Source organism: Anomaloglossus baeobatrachus, chromosome 3, assembly GCF_048569485.1.
Source record: "Anomaloglossus baeobatrachus isolate aAnoBae1 chromosome 3, aAnoBae1.hap1, whole genome shotgun sequence".
In the NCBI taxonomy this organism is placed as follows: domain Eukaryota; kingdom Metazoa; phylum Chordata; class Amphibia; order Anura; family Aromobatidae; genus Anomaloglossus; species Anomaloglossus baeobatrachus.
This window is the reverse complement of record NC_134355.1, coordinates 599,985,028-599,999,873: the sequence shown is the minus strand read 5'-3', so window position 1 is coordinate 599,999,873 and position 14,846 is coordinate 599,985,028. Positions and strand designations below refer to the sequence as shown.

At 49.8% G+C, this 14,846-nt stretch overlaps 1 protein-coding gene across 4 annotated transcripts in view; it reads left to right on the top strand.

Moving 5' to 3' along the window:
• Positions 1-14,846, top strand: part of UGGT1 (UDP-glucose glycoprotein glucosyltransferase 1) — a 242,824-nt gene that overhangs the window by 181,646 nt on the left and 46,332 nt on the right. For all 4 annotated transcript variants that reach the window (XM_075341044.1, XM_075341046.1, XM_075341047.1 and 1 more), the window contains 4 exons: positions 9,374-9,532; positions 11,219-11,304; positions 11,410-11,494; positions 13,895-13,983. In XM_075341044.1, coding sequence (XP_075197159.1) covers positions 9,374-9,532; positions 11,219-11,304; positions 11,410-11,494; positions 13,895-13,983 — 419 coding nt within the window. The remainder of the gene's footprint in view (positions 1-9,373; positions 9,533-11,218; positions 11,305-11,409; positions 11,495-13,894; positions 13,984-14,846) is intronic.

Below are 14,846 nucleotides of genomic sequence, written 5' to 3'. Positions count from 1 at the left end.
GGTTTGTAAGGTTGAGGTACCTATTGCGGGTACGGAGGCTGGAGCCCACATGCTGTTTTCCTTCCCCATCCCCCTGAGGGGCTCTGAGGAAGTGGGATCTTACCGGCCACCAAGCCCTGAGGCCGGGCTCCATCCACAGACCCATAGAACCTGCTGGATGTGTAGCGGGAGTGCCGTTCAGGGACAAGGCCCTGCAACTTTCAGGTACTCTGTGTCCCCGTATGGCAGGCCACGCGCACCCCAGGCTTGCTGGGTGTGCTAGTGCGCCGGGGACTGTAGCGCTGTGCGCTGGGCTTATAGTCCCCGCAGATTACTGGGGGACTTTATGTGTGTGGATCGCCGCGCCGACCGCCCCTGGAGCGGCGGCGCAGCTGCGACTTGTAGTGCGCCGGGGACGCGCCGACCGCGCTTTTACGGCGGCGGCGCTTCTAACTTTAGTCCCCGGCTTTCTGCGGCCTAGCTCCGCTTCGTTAACGCCCCCCACCCTGTCAATCAGGGTAGGGGAGAGACGTTATTCAATCGGCAGCGCCGAGGGCTGGGGCACGATTTACATGCTCCAGCCCTCTCACTGAGCACAGTAGGACACAGGCTTCGCGCTTTTTCTCTGTGCACGCCCTAGGCCCGCCCCCAGGCTTGCAGCTCCCCAGGACGCCGGCAGCCATTATACACATGCAGTCTGGCTGGAGAACGCACGCAGGCTCTGGGGGACCCAGGCGAGGGGTTTCTGGCGACCACACACCCGCGCTCAGCGGGCGGTAAGCAGCACATACGTGCAGCCCCACTGGTGCCACAGTGTTATATTTTTCGCTGTACATAGACACTGCTGTGTCTAGATATATTTAATACTGCACTGTAAGGTCGCTTCTTGGCTGTACACCCTGTATTGCTTGAGGAGACAACAGCATGTCATCCGCAAAACGCAAGGGTGCCAAGGCACGGGCTGTATACACTACTTGTACAGCATGTGGGGCTAATCTACCAGCAGGCTCCAACGACTCTCATTGTGTGCAATGTTCAGTCCCAGTGGCACTTCGTCAGCCAGAGCCTACTGTGGTGGTAGCCCAGGCAGAGACGCCTGTGAACCCTGCCCCGGTGACGGGGACAGAATTTGCAGTCTTTGCTGATAAAATGTCTGTGACTATGACAAAAATCCTGGAAACCTTGCAGTCCAGGCCAGTTGCTCAGACCATAGACACTGCTGTGCCTATGTTCCCCGGTCCGTACTTCAAGGGGGTCCCAGGCATCACAGGCTGAGGGCTCTGACTCCGATGATAGTCCCAGTCCGCCTAAGCGAGCTCGCTGGGAGAGACCCTCCACGTCCTCACGTGGATCAGGGTCTCAGCGAGAAGGGTCCCTATATGAGGGTTCAGAGGTGGGTGATCAGGAGTCTTGTCCTGACGCCGCACTCAATTTGGATACGCCAGATGGTGACGCCATGGTAAATGACCTTATAGCGGCCATCAATAGGCTGTTGGATATTTCTCCCCCAGCCCCTTCTGCAGAGGAGGCAGCTGCACAGCAGGAGAAATTCCATTTCCTGTATCCCAAGCGTAAATTGAGTACTTTTCTGGACCACTCTGACTTCAGAGAATCCATCCAGAAACATAATACTTATCCGGATAAGCGTTTTTCTAAACGCCTTAAGGATACACGGTATCCTTTTCCCCCTGACGTGGTCAAACGCTGGACCCAGTGTCCAAAAGTGGACCCTCCAATATCCAGGCTTGCAGCTAGATCCATAGTTGCAGTGGAGGATGGGGCTTCACTTAAAGATCCCAATGACAGACAGATGGACCTTTGGTTGAAATCTGTCTATGAAGCTATTGGCGCGTCGTTTGCTCCAGCATTCGCGGCCGTGTGGGCGCTCCAAGCTAGTTCAGCTGGTCTGGCACAGGTGGACTCTCTCATACGTCCAGCAGTGCCGCAAGTGGCGTCCCTAACTACGCAAATGTCTGCGTTTGCGACCTACGCTATCAATGCGGTACTGGACTCTACGAGCCGTACCTCAGTAGCATCTGCCAACTCTGTAGTTTTGCGCAGAGCCTTGTGGTTAAAGGAATGGAAAGCAGATTCTGCTTCTAAAAAATGTTTAACCAGCTTGCCATTATCTGGAGACAGACTGTTTGGTGAGCAATTGGCGGAAATCATCAAACAGTCCAAAGGTAAGGACTCTTCCTTACCCCAGCCCAGATCAAACAAGCCTCCACAGAGGAAGTGGCAGTCAAGGTTTCGGTCCTTTCGAGGCTCGGGCAAGCCCCAATTCTCCTCGTCCAAAGGGACTCAGAAAGAGCAAAGGAGCTCTGATTCCTGGCGGGCTCACTCACGCCCCAAGAAAGCAACCGGAGGTACCGCTTCCAAGGCGGCTGCCTCATGACTTTCGGCCGCCTCCCTCCGCATCCTCGGTCGGTGGCAGGCTCTCCCGCTTTTGCGACATTTGGCTGCCACAGGTCAAAGACCGGTGGGTAACAGACATTTTGTCTCACGGGTACAGGATAGAGTTCAGTTCTCGTCCTCCGCCTCGGTTCTTCAGAACTTCCCCACATCCCGACCGAGCAGATGCCCTTCTGCAGGCGGTGAATTCTCTAAGAGCAGAAGGAGTGGTGGTCCCTGTTCCTCTTCAGGAACGAGGTCAAGGTTTTTACTCCAATCTCTTTGTGGTGCCAAAAAAGGACGGCTCATTCCGTCCTGTTCTGGACCTAAAACTGCTCAACAAGCATGTGAACGCCAGGTGGTTCCGGATGGAATCCCTACGCTCAGTCATTGCCTCAATGTCTCAAGGAGATTTCCTAGCATCAATAGACATCAAGGATGCTTATCTCCACGTGCCGATTGCTACAGAGCACCAACGCTTTCTACGCTTCGTGATAGGAGACGACCATCTTCAGTTCGTAGCTCTGCCATTTGGTCTAGCGACAGCCCCACGGGTGTTCACCAAGATCATGGCGGCAGTAGTAGCAGTCTTGCACTCTCAGGGACACTCTGTGATCCCTTACTTGGACGATCTACTGGTCAAGGCACCCTCTCAAGAGGCATGCCAACTCAGCTTGACTGTTGCACTGGAGACTCTCCAGACGTTCGGGTGGATCATCAACTTCTCAAAGTCAAATCTGTCACCGACCCAATCACTAACGTATCTTGGCATGGAGTTTCATACTCTCTCAGCGATAGTGAAGCTTCCGCTGGACAAGTAGAGGTCACTACAGACTGGGGTGCAGGCTCTCCTTCAAAGTCAGTCGCACTCCTTAAGACGCCTCATGCACTTCCTCGGGAAGATGGTGGCGGCAATGGAAGCGGTTCCGTTTGCGCAGTTTCATCTGCGCCCACTTCAATGGGACATTCTCCGCCAATGGGACGGGAAGTCAACATCCCTGGACAGGAAAGTCTCCCTTTCCGAGACGGCCAAGGACTCTCTGCAGTGGTGGCTTCTTCCCACCTCATTATCACAGGGAAAATCCTTCCTACCCCCATCCTGGGCGGTGGTCACGACAGACGCGAGTCTGTCAGGGTGGGGAGCAGTTTTTCTCCACCACAGGGCTCAGGGTACGTGGACCCAGCAGGAGTCCACCCTTCAGATCAATGTTCTGGAAATCAGAGCAGTGTATCTTGCCCTACTAGCCTTCCAGCAGTGGCTGGAAGGAAGGCAGATCCGAATTCAGTCGGACAACTCCACAGCGGTGGCATACATCAACCACCAAGGGGGGACACGCAGTCGGCAAGCCTTCCAGGAAGTCCGGCGGATTCTGATGTGGGTGGAAGCCACAGCCTCCACCATATCCGCAGTTCACATCCCCGGCGTAGAAAACTGGGAAGCAGACTTCCTCAGTCGCCAGGGCATGGACGCAGGGGAATGGTCCCTGCACCCAGACGTGTTTCAGGAAATCTGTCACCGCTGGGGGGTGCCGGACGTCGACCTAATGGCGTCACGGCACAACAACAAGGTCCCAACCTTCATGGCACGATCTCGCGATCAAAGAGCGCTGGCGGCAGACGCCCTAGTACAAGATTGGTCGCAGTTCCGGCTCCCTTATGTGTTTCCACCTCTGGCACTCTTGCCCAGAGTGCTACGCAAGATCAGATCCGATTGCAGCCGCGTCATACTTGTCGCCCCAGACTGGCCAAGGAGGGCGTGGTACCCGGATCTGTGGCAGCTCACGGTCGGCCAACCGTGGGCACTACCAGACCGACCAGACTTACTGTCCCAAGGGCCGTTTTTCCATCGGAATTCTGCGGCCCTGAACCTGACTGTGTGGCCATTGAGTCCTGGATCCTAGCGTCTTCAGGATTGTCCCAAGGGGTCGTTGCCACCATGAGACAGGCTAGGAAGCCCACGTCCGCTAAAATCTACCACAGAACGTGGAGGATATTCTTATCCTGGTGCTCTGCTCAGGGAGTGTCTCCCTGGCCATTTGCATTGCCTACCTTTCTTTCTTTCCTGCAATCTGGGTTAGAAAAAGGTTTGTCGCTCGGCTCCCTTAAAGGTCAGGTCTCGGCGCTATCCGTCTTTTTTCAGAGGCGTTTGGCACGCCTTCCTAAGGTGCGCACGTTCCTACAGGGGGTTTGCCATATCGTACCCCCGTACAAGCGGCCGTTAGATCCATGGGATCTGAACAGGGTACTAGTTGCCCTCCAGAAGCCGCCCTTCGAGCCTCTGAGGGAGGTTTCACTTTCTAGACTATCACAGAAAGTGGCTTTTCTGGTAGCGATCACGTCTCTTCGGAGAGTGTCTGAGCTGGCAGCACTATCATCCAAGGCTCCCTTCCTGGTCTTCCACCAGGACAAGGTAGTGCTGCGCCCCATTCAGGAGTTTCTCCCGAAGGTGGTATCCTCTTTTCATCTTAATCAGGATATCTCTTTGCCTTCGTTTTGTCCTCATGCAGTTCATCGGTATGAGAAGGATTTACATTTGTTAGATCTGGTGAGAGCACTCAGAATCTACATTTCCCGCACGGCGCCCTTGCGCCGTTCGGATGCACTCTTTGTCCTTGTCGCTGGTAAGCGCAAAGGGTCGCAGGCTTCTAAGGCCACCCTGGCTCGATGGATCAAAGAACCGATTCTTGAAGCCTACCGTTCTGCTGGGCTTCCGGTTCCATCAGGGCTGAAGGCCCATTCTACCAGAGCCGTGGGTGCATCCTGGGCATTACGACACCAGGCTACGGCTCAACAGGTGTGCCAGGCAGCTACCTGGTCGAGTCTGCACACTTTCACCAAACATTATCAGGTGCATACCTATGCTTCGGCGGACGCCAGCCTAGGTAGAAGAGTCCTGCAGGCGGCAGTTGCCTCCCCGTAGGGGAGGGCTGTCTTGCAGCTCTAACATGAGGTATTTCTTTACCCACCCAGGGACAGCTTTTGGACGTCCCAATCGTCTGGGTCTCCCAATAGAGCGCTGAAGAAGAAGGGAATTTTGTTACTTACCGTAAATTCCTTTTCTTCTAGCTCTTATTGGGAGACCCAGCACCCGCCCTGTTGTCCTTCGGGATTTTTGGTTTGTTTGCGGGTACACATGTTGTTCATGTTGAACGGTTTTCAGTTCTCCGATGTTACTCGGAGTGAATTTGTTTAAACCAGTTATTGGCTTTCCTCCTTCTTGCTTTTGCACTAAAACTGGTGAGCCAGTGATCCCACTGGGGGTGTATAGCCAGAAGGGGAGGGGCCTTACACTTTTTAGTGTAATTGCTTTGTGTGGCCTCCGGAGGCAGTGCTATACACCCAATCGTCTGGGTCTCCCAATTGGAGCTAGAAGAAAAGGAATTTACGGTAAGTAACAAAATTCCCTTCTTCTCTGCAGGCGGGGGTGCAATCACTTCTTCGGAGTCAGTCACACCCCTTAAGGCGCCTCATGCACTTCCTGGGGAAGATGGTTGCAGCTATGGAGGCAGTGCCGTTCGCGCAATTCCATCTACGGCCACTCCAATGGGACATTCTTCGCAAATGGGACAAGAGTGCGGCTTCCCTCGACAAGAACATCTCTCTTTCCCTTGCAACCAAAACATCACTTCAGTGGTGGCTCTTACCCACATCTCTGTCTCGGGGAAAATCCTTCCTACCCCCAACCTGGGCCGTGGTCACCACGGACGCGAGCCTGTCAGGTTGGGGAGCGGTTTTTCTCCACCACAGGGCTCAAGGAACCTGGACTCCGATAGAATCGTCCCTTCAGATCAATATCCTGGAGATAAGGGCAGTATATCTAGCCCTATTGGCTTTCCATCGGTGGCTGGAGGGCAGGCAGATCCGAATACAGTCGGACAACGCCACTGCAGTCGCCTACATCAACCACCAAGGCGGCACTCGCAGTCGTCAAGCCTTCCATGAAGTCCAGCGGATTCTGCAGTGGGTGGAAGCCACAGGCTCCACCATCTCCGCAGTTCACATCCCGGGCGTAGAAAACTGGGAAGCAGATTTTCTCAGTCGTCAGGGCATGGACGCGGGGGAATGGTCTCTGCACCCAGACGTGTTTCGAGAGATCTGTCGCCGCTGGGGAACGCCGGACGTCGATCTCATGGCGTCACGGCACAACAACAAGGTCCCGGCCTTCATGGCACGGTCTCAGGATCACAGAGCTCTGGCAGCGGACGCTTTAGTCCAGGATTGGTCGCAGTTTAGACTGCCTTATGTGTTTCCCCCTCTGGCGATGCTGCCCAGAGTACTACGCAAGATCAGGTCCGACTGCCGTCGCGCCATTCTCGTCGCTCCAGACTGGCCGAGGCGGTCGTGGTATCCGGATCTGTGGCATCTCACGGTGGGTCAACCGTGGGCACTTCCATACCGCCCAGACTTGCTGTCACAAGGCCCGTTTTTCCATCTGAATTCTGTGGCCCTCAACCTGACTGTGTGGCCATTGAGTCCTTGCTCCTAGCGTCTTCAGGGTTATCTCAGGATGTTATTGCTACCATGAGACAAGCCAGGAAGCCAACGTCCGCCAAGCTCTATTACAGGTCTTGGCAAATCTTCCTATCCTGGTGCGCTGATAACAGTTTTCCTCCATGGCCGTTTGCCTTACCCACTTTTCTTTCATTTCTACAATCTGGAATGGACAAGGGTTTGTCCCTCGGCTCTCTCAAGGGCCAAGTATCGGCGCTCTCCGTGTTTTTTCAAAAGCGTCTAGCCAGTCTTCCGCAGGTCCGCACGTTCCTGCAGGGGGTCTGCCACATGGTCCCAACTTACAAACGTCCGTTGGAACCCTGGGATTTTAACAGGGTCCTGACGGCTCTTCAAAAACCACCTTTTGAGCCGCTGCGGGATGTCTCTCTCTCACGTCTTTCGCAGAAGGTGGCCTTCCTGGTGGCAGTCACATCACTTCGGAGAGTGTCTGAGCTTGCAGCGCTGTCATGCAAAGCCCCCTTCCTGGTTTTTCACCAGGATAAGGTGGTTCTGCGTCCTGTCCCGGAATTTCTCCCTAAGGTGGTATCCCCTTTTCATCTAAATCAGGATATCTCCTTGCCTTCCTTTTGCCCTAATCCAATTCACCAGTGTGAAAAGGATTTGCACTCTTTGGATCTAGTGAGAGCACTCCGGTTCTACGTGTCTCGCACGGCGCCCCTGCGCCGTTCAGATGCGCTCTTTGTCCTTGTCGCTGGCCAGCGTAAGGGCTCTCAGGCCTCCAAGTCAACCTTGGCTCGGTGGATCAAGGAACCGATTCTCGAGGCCTACCGTTCTTCCGGGCTTCCGCTCCCTTCAGGGCTGAAAGCTTTTTCTACCAGAGCTGTAGGTGCGTCCTGGGCATTGCGGCACCGGGCGACGGCTCAGCAGGTGTGTCAGGCAGCTACGTGGTCTAGTCTGCACACTTTCACGAAGCACTGTCAAGTGCATACCTATGCTTCGGCAGACGCCAGTCTAGGTAGGCGAGTCCTTCAGGCGGCGGTTGCCCACCTGTAAGAGGAGGTCCGTTTTCGGCTCTTTTTATTGAGGTATTCTTTTACCCACCCAGGGACTGCTCTTGGACGTCCCAATTGTCTGGGTCTCCCAATGGAGCGACAAAGAAGAAGGGAATTTTGTTTACTTACCGTAAATTCCTTTTCTTCTAGCTCCTATTGGGAGACCCAGCACCCGCCCCTGTGCCCTTTGGGCTGGTTGTTCTTTTGTGTACACATGTTGTTCATGTTGAATTGTTCTTTTGGTTCATGGTCTTCCGTTCTCCAAACATCCTTTGGATTGAATTTACCTTAGACCAATTTATAAGTTTCCTCCTTCCTGCTTTGGCACCAAAACTGATGGGCCCGTGATGCACGGGAGGGTGTATAGGCAGAGGGGAGGGGTTACACTTTTTAAAGTGTAATACTTTGTGTGGCCTCCAGAGGCAGAAGCTATACACCCAATTGTCTGGGTCTCCCAATAGGAGCTAGAAGAAAAGGAATTTACGGTAAGTAAACAAAATTCCCTTTTTTTCCTATTTTTCCAATTTGGATTATTACTGTATTTAACAATATTTGGAAATCTTATCATTTTAACACTGGCCACTAGGCCTAATAGAAGACCTCTATTTTCTGTACAAAAGGCTTTTCAGCAGTCTCATTATCATCACAGACAGGGTTACAATGGCAGGTAATATACAGCTGTTAATGCAGGACCCACAGGTCACAATAGACGGTCACAGCTCCCCTCCCTCTTCCTTCACATTGATATTTATTCAGATCTATATGCATAAGGCAGAATGAGTCTAATATTGAAGTGTAAGATTTCAACAGTTTTATAATATAAATAGAAGAAAAGTTGTCATTTTTTTTCTTTTTCTAAGAGAAATACATTTAAAGCAGCACTCCAGTGTTTTGTTTTGTTTTCAGCGCTGGAGTGGTGCTTTAATCTTAAATTTTTGCCCCCGGTCGTATACTTGCCTTCCAGTGTCTTCCTCTTTTTCTTCGGTGTCACTCCTGTCCCACAGCGTCATCTTGGGCCCTTAACTTCTGATTGGCCAGAAGTAAGAGGTTACGTCACACACTCTCAGTACAAGTCTATGAGCGCAAGATCGAGGCTCCCATAGACTTGTGTTGAGTTGTGCCCTCCAATGCGCTCCATGAAACACTGCAGCTGCCGGCAGGTCACAAATCGCAGAAGATGAAGACGCTGGAGGTCGAGTATAAGATGTGGCACGGACTTACATTTAAAGCACCACTCCAGCGGTGAAATAAAAGACGCTGGATTGGTCCTGCAATATGTGATTTAAACACAAGTCAATTTTCTGATGTCTCGGTCCCTTTGTCCTGACTTTAGTAGGTTTCCACGAGTCTGGTATTTTTGGACTGTTTTCAGCCTGCCATATATATTGTATTAGTAAGAAAATAAATCATCCTAAAGACGTACAAGCCGAGTGTTTCTTCCTGATATTTCGTAGGGTCACACGCATGTATATGATCCCGTCTGTGCTCTTTGGTTGCAGGTGGACAGCATTGTAGCAGCGGAGTTTGAGCTGGAGCATCTCTTATTAGAAGGCCATTGTTTCGACGTTTCCACCGGACAGCCGCCTCGTGGACTACAGTTTACTTTGGGGACGGCAGCCAATCCTGTGATTGTGGACACCATTGTCATGGCCAATCTTGTAAGTTGTGGTTAACCTTGTAAAAGGGCAGTGGCTGTGCCTCCATGGCATTGCCGCTCATTCACACGCTGTGCCTGGTGGACAAGTAAAGGTCAGATGAGTCTAAGGATTGGCCAATTATAATTATACCAAAGTCCCCGAAACCCCCTGTATTAGTGGTTTCTCATTTGGTTTGCCACCAGGGGGCAGCATCACATCGTGCTATATAAGCCCACAATCACACATCGAGTATTTGGTGAGGTTTTTACCTCAGTATTTGTAGCCAAAACCAGGAGTGGAACAATCAGAGGAAAAGTCTAATAGAAACATGGCACCACTTCTGGATTTATCACCCACTTTTGATTTTGGCTACAAATACTGATGTAAGAAACTCACCAAGTACTCAACGTGTGAACATGGCTTTAGCCAACTTGTCTGGCACAGTACATAACAGGCATGTAAATAAATGCATGTATTGAGAAAAGTATTGGGGCAGACATCCTAATAACTGAATTAGTTTTTTTGCTCATTCCCCTTGCCCCCATCGTATAATATCCGGCCTCTGGATGTGCTGTCTGCATATGTACTACCAGTCATTCTGTCACAAATGTTGTTAAGATCTCCCTGACATCAGCGCGGTCCTGCAGTAGAACGCCACCGGTGTAACGAGTCAGGTCATGAATGGTCTTCACTCCTGGTGGAGTGATACTGTGTAAATGTGAGAGTATTTAAGAACCAGAGCAGCTCGGGCACAAAGCAGAGACCAAGTATCAGGGCGCGGTTACCGAGTGCGGAGGAGCAGAGGGCATAAAAGTCGCCAACGCTCTGCTGACTCCATAATTGTAGAATCCAAACACCCCCTGGCATGAACATCAGCACAACAACTGTGCCCCCTCCAGGAGCTTGATGACATGGGTTTCCATTACTCGATAAATCGCACCCAATCCTTACATCACCAAGCGCAATACCACATATCGGATTGAGTGGTGTAAAGGTGCCACCTTGCTTTCTCTGGAGCAGTGGAAATGTGTTCTGTGCTGTGGTAGATCACTCTTTTATGGCATTTGATAGATGAGTCTGGGTTTTGGAAATACCAGAACATTACCTGACCGACAGCATTGTGCCTCTACACATTTTGGTTGTTTCTCAGGGTTCTGCCTCGTCCCCTTAGTTCCAGTGAAGGGAAATCTTAAGGATTCAGTACATTGAACATTTGTAGCTTCTTTGTGGGAATAGTTTGGAGATAGCTCTTTACTGTTCCCTGTGACTGTGCCTAGTGCACAAAGCAAGGTCGATAAAGGCATGGTTGGGGGGAGATTGGTGTAGAAGAACGGGACACAGCTTCAGTCCCCATCCCACATCTTTCTTGATGAAGTAGAACGAAGATTGTGATTCCGGCCTCTCCCCAATATCACCGTCTGAACTCACAAATGCTCTTCTGGATGAATGGGCAAAAAAATTCCACACACTCCAAATTTCAGTAGAAAGCCTTCCCAGAAGAATGGACGTTTTTATGTCTACAATGGGACAACACGATACTATCGCCTATGGATTTATAATGGGAGGTCAGAAAGGCTCCTGTAGGTGTCATATACTGGTCCATATGTTGCATGTAGTAATGGGCTGCACCAAGTATGAAGCTAGTGGTGGTCACATCGTATGTGAAGCTTTGTGAGCAGAATGTTCCCTTTTATATTTTTCTTTCAGGGTTATTTCCAGTTAAAAGCCAATCCTGGAGCGTGGGTTCTGCGACTCCGGAGAGGCCGTTCTGAGGACATCTATAATATATACAGGTAAGATACTGCGCTCAGGATGATCCAGTGTTTGCTGAGATATGTATAGTGGAGCTATATCCAGCATTAACACCAGTCAATGTCTTGGATACTTTTCTCTTGTAGCCATGATGGAACAGACTCAATTGCTGAGGACAAAGAAGTAGTTGTTGTTCTTAATGATTTCAGGAGCAAAACCATTAAAGTTAAAGTAAGTCACTTGCTGCAGTTCTCTATTACTACAACAGCAAATATTTGTACTGCACTTTTCTCACAAAGCACATACTTTATTCACTGAATATGGGCTCTGACATGACGATAAGCCATTAACTGGGTTTAAAAAAATTTTTCCAGCCCCCATTCCCCACTACAGCAGGCACAGTACGGCGCCATGTCCTGTTTTCTGCTTTACTGTGTAGACTGGAACAGCATGAACATGGTCATCTTATTATTTGAGGGAAGGGGATCCAATGACAACTCTGTTTTTCTGCTCTATTCTTAGATAGTGGCGTATAGCATCAATTATACACACATGAGGCTGTGTATGCAGCTCCCCTGTTACTGTGTGAGGAACAATCCTCCCTCTGTTCTTGTATATTTTTGGTGTATGTATACACATACACCTTTTTGTTCATTATAGGGGGTTTCCTGTGGAAGACACTTATCCCATGTTTACAGGATAGGTAACAAGTCTGATCCTCACAATCACTAGAAGAGGTTTGCTTGTTCCCTCTGTCTTATCAGTTCAGTAGGGATTGAATGGATCAGGTACTGAGAAGCACACAGTATCGCTTCTTGGCCTTTTGGCAAAGATCAAGTGTAGCATCTTTTGAAAAGGCGGCTTTGGCCTTGGCCAGCCTGGTAGATGGATACATTATGCAAACTGGGCACAGTGCACTGGAAAGTACGCTGGGTGGATCACATAGCCAGCCAGTGGAACCCCTGGCCCTCCGGGATCGATGCCATTCGGTTTGGTAGGATTGAAAGTGTGAAGTGCCCCTGGAGTGGTGACTCTGAGGTTCCCTGACTCACTGGGAAACCCACTTGAATTTTGGCACATTTGTACTAGTATTTCACCTTTTTATTCTTTATGCACGCACTTTTTTCTGGGCTTTTTAGCAAAGATGAGGAATTTTAAAGGGAACTTGTCAGGTTCAATATGCATCCTGAACCACGAGCAGTTCTGGGTGCATATTGCTAATCCCTGCCTCACTCTCCCTGTATACACTAGCATAGATAAAGAGATCTGTAGAAAAAGTATTTCTAAAGATTCTTTATAATATGCTAATGAGGTCAGGGACTAGTCACAAGGGCGTTACTTCACCTCCTATCATGTTAGTACACCCACAGGGGTGTGCTAACATGCTATTCAATTTAGCGTCATCAGCGGTTATGCGCGTACCTGTGTCCGCAGTGAACGCTGAGCTGAATGCCGGACACTCTTGGTCATGCGCACTAGACCTGTTTGAAGCCGGGACGCGTACACTCTGCTTCATACAGTGCATGACCGGAAGTGCCCGGCTTTCAGCTCAGCGTTCACTGTGGACATAGGCACACATGTCACCGCTGATATCGCTGCATTGAATAGCATGTTAGCACGTCCCTGTGGGTGTACTAATATACTTCCCCCGACTAGTTCGCCCTCTTAGTAACGCCCTTACTACTAGTCACTGGCCTCATTATAATATTATAAAGAATCTTTAGAAATACTTTTTCTAAAGCTTTCTTTATCTATGCTAGTGTATACAGGGTTAGTTAGGCAGGGATTAGCAATATACACCCAGAACTGCTCGTGGCTCTATGTGCATATTACACCTGACAGGTTCCCTTTAAATTTCTCGTAAAAGGTCTGGTCATTATTACACTGAATAACCTTCACTATTTTTAGATTTGTTTTCACTGTGTGTCACTTTATAAATGTGTCCACCATGTCACTACGATTTTGTCAGGTTACGGTTCCTCTCCTGGCAGGTCTAAGGCGGGGGTTTAGTTTGGCCCTTAGTTTCTCCCCCTCTCTGAGCCCTGGCTCCCCTCTTTAAGGAGGGGAGCTGACAGTTGATGGCCCCTAGTTCTTGCCTTGGGTGGCAACCTTGGCAGATGCTAGGTGTGAGATTGGGCCTTTCCTTGGCTTCGGTTAAGGCAGCTTACTAGTCCCTGACCCTCGTGGTGATCTTTTCACTCACAGGGACAGGGAATGATTTTGGGGACACTTCTTCTGTTGGAGATTAGACCAGCATCCACTTATTTTGTGGCACTTAGCCACTTTTTTTTAACCACACTCGGGTACCAAGCATAACTTTGGGCTTTTGCTAAACAAAAAAAAGTATCTGGCTATGCAATATGGCGTCTCCCGGGGAGCTCAGGGCAGTCTGTAACCTCACCTTCAGTCCAGTGGGATTTCTGTTGGCTTCAGTCCCATCTGATTACTGTTGTATTTAGTGGAGTGAATAGAGTAGTCTTACCGCAGAGGGATGAGTGGACCTAAGAATTAATCATATCCTTGAAATATGCAGGACTTAACAATAAATTCATCACAGCCAAACTAATGTGCATCTACTGATCTGTCTGATGATTGTGAATGATGGCTAACCTCTATTCTACTTTTAAATAGGTTCAGAAAAAAACAGAAAAGTTGAATGAAGATCTTCTCAGTGATGGGACGAATGAGAATGAGTCCGGCTTCTGGGACTCCATTACATGGTAAGTTTAGCACAGGAGACCTGTCAACTGTGCACCAGCACGCTGGGTCTACCAGGATTTACATTTATAGTATTTGATGTATCCCTGTAAATGAGTCACAGGAGGACCCCCTTAAGTGTTATGTCCTCTGCCCGCACAGACATGAACAGTGCTGTACATATGAGGTTGTATACATGGTAAGCTGTCAAACACCCCGATACGCATGTCTGCAACTGGAGTGTCTGATTTGGCTTCTATCATGTACAAGGCCGTTTAACAAGTCGATATTGAGTTGACTTGTAGGATTTCTGGTTCTAAAAGATGGCACCACAGTTCCTCTCCTTTTGCTCTCCGACGAGGCAGATTGCTTAGGTTAGGAAATAATAGATCTCCAAAGACCCTTTATAAAGGGGGAAATGTGGAATTACAGGTGTGACAGGGTCCTTCTCCCATATCACACAATCAACAGAGCGAGAAATGGATGGTCAATCCAAAGAACATTTATTCCAAGCAATCAAAAGGTCCATAACATAATCCACCATACAGAGGGTAAAATAGTCCAGAAAGCCATAAATGTCCAGGTCTTTGAGAAGCTGCAGCTTCAGCCAGAGGAGGATCAATCTTCTCCCTTCTCTCTTGAAGTTCTCAAACAGACTGATCAATTCTTCAGGTAAGCAGAGAGTTTAGGTGGATCCCAGGCCCCCTTCCCCCAGATCTAGGGACAGAAACACTACAGGCGGTGATTACCTACAGACAATACAATGTACACACAAGGAATACAAATAATGGACAGTGAACCACGCCTAATATAGAAACCTACACAACATGATACACAACCTACAATATCACACCATCACAACAGGCAATACATGCTTAGACTGAGC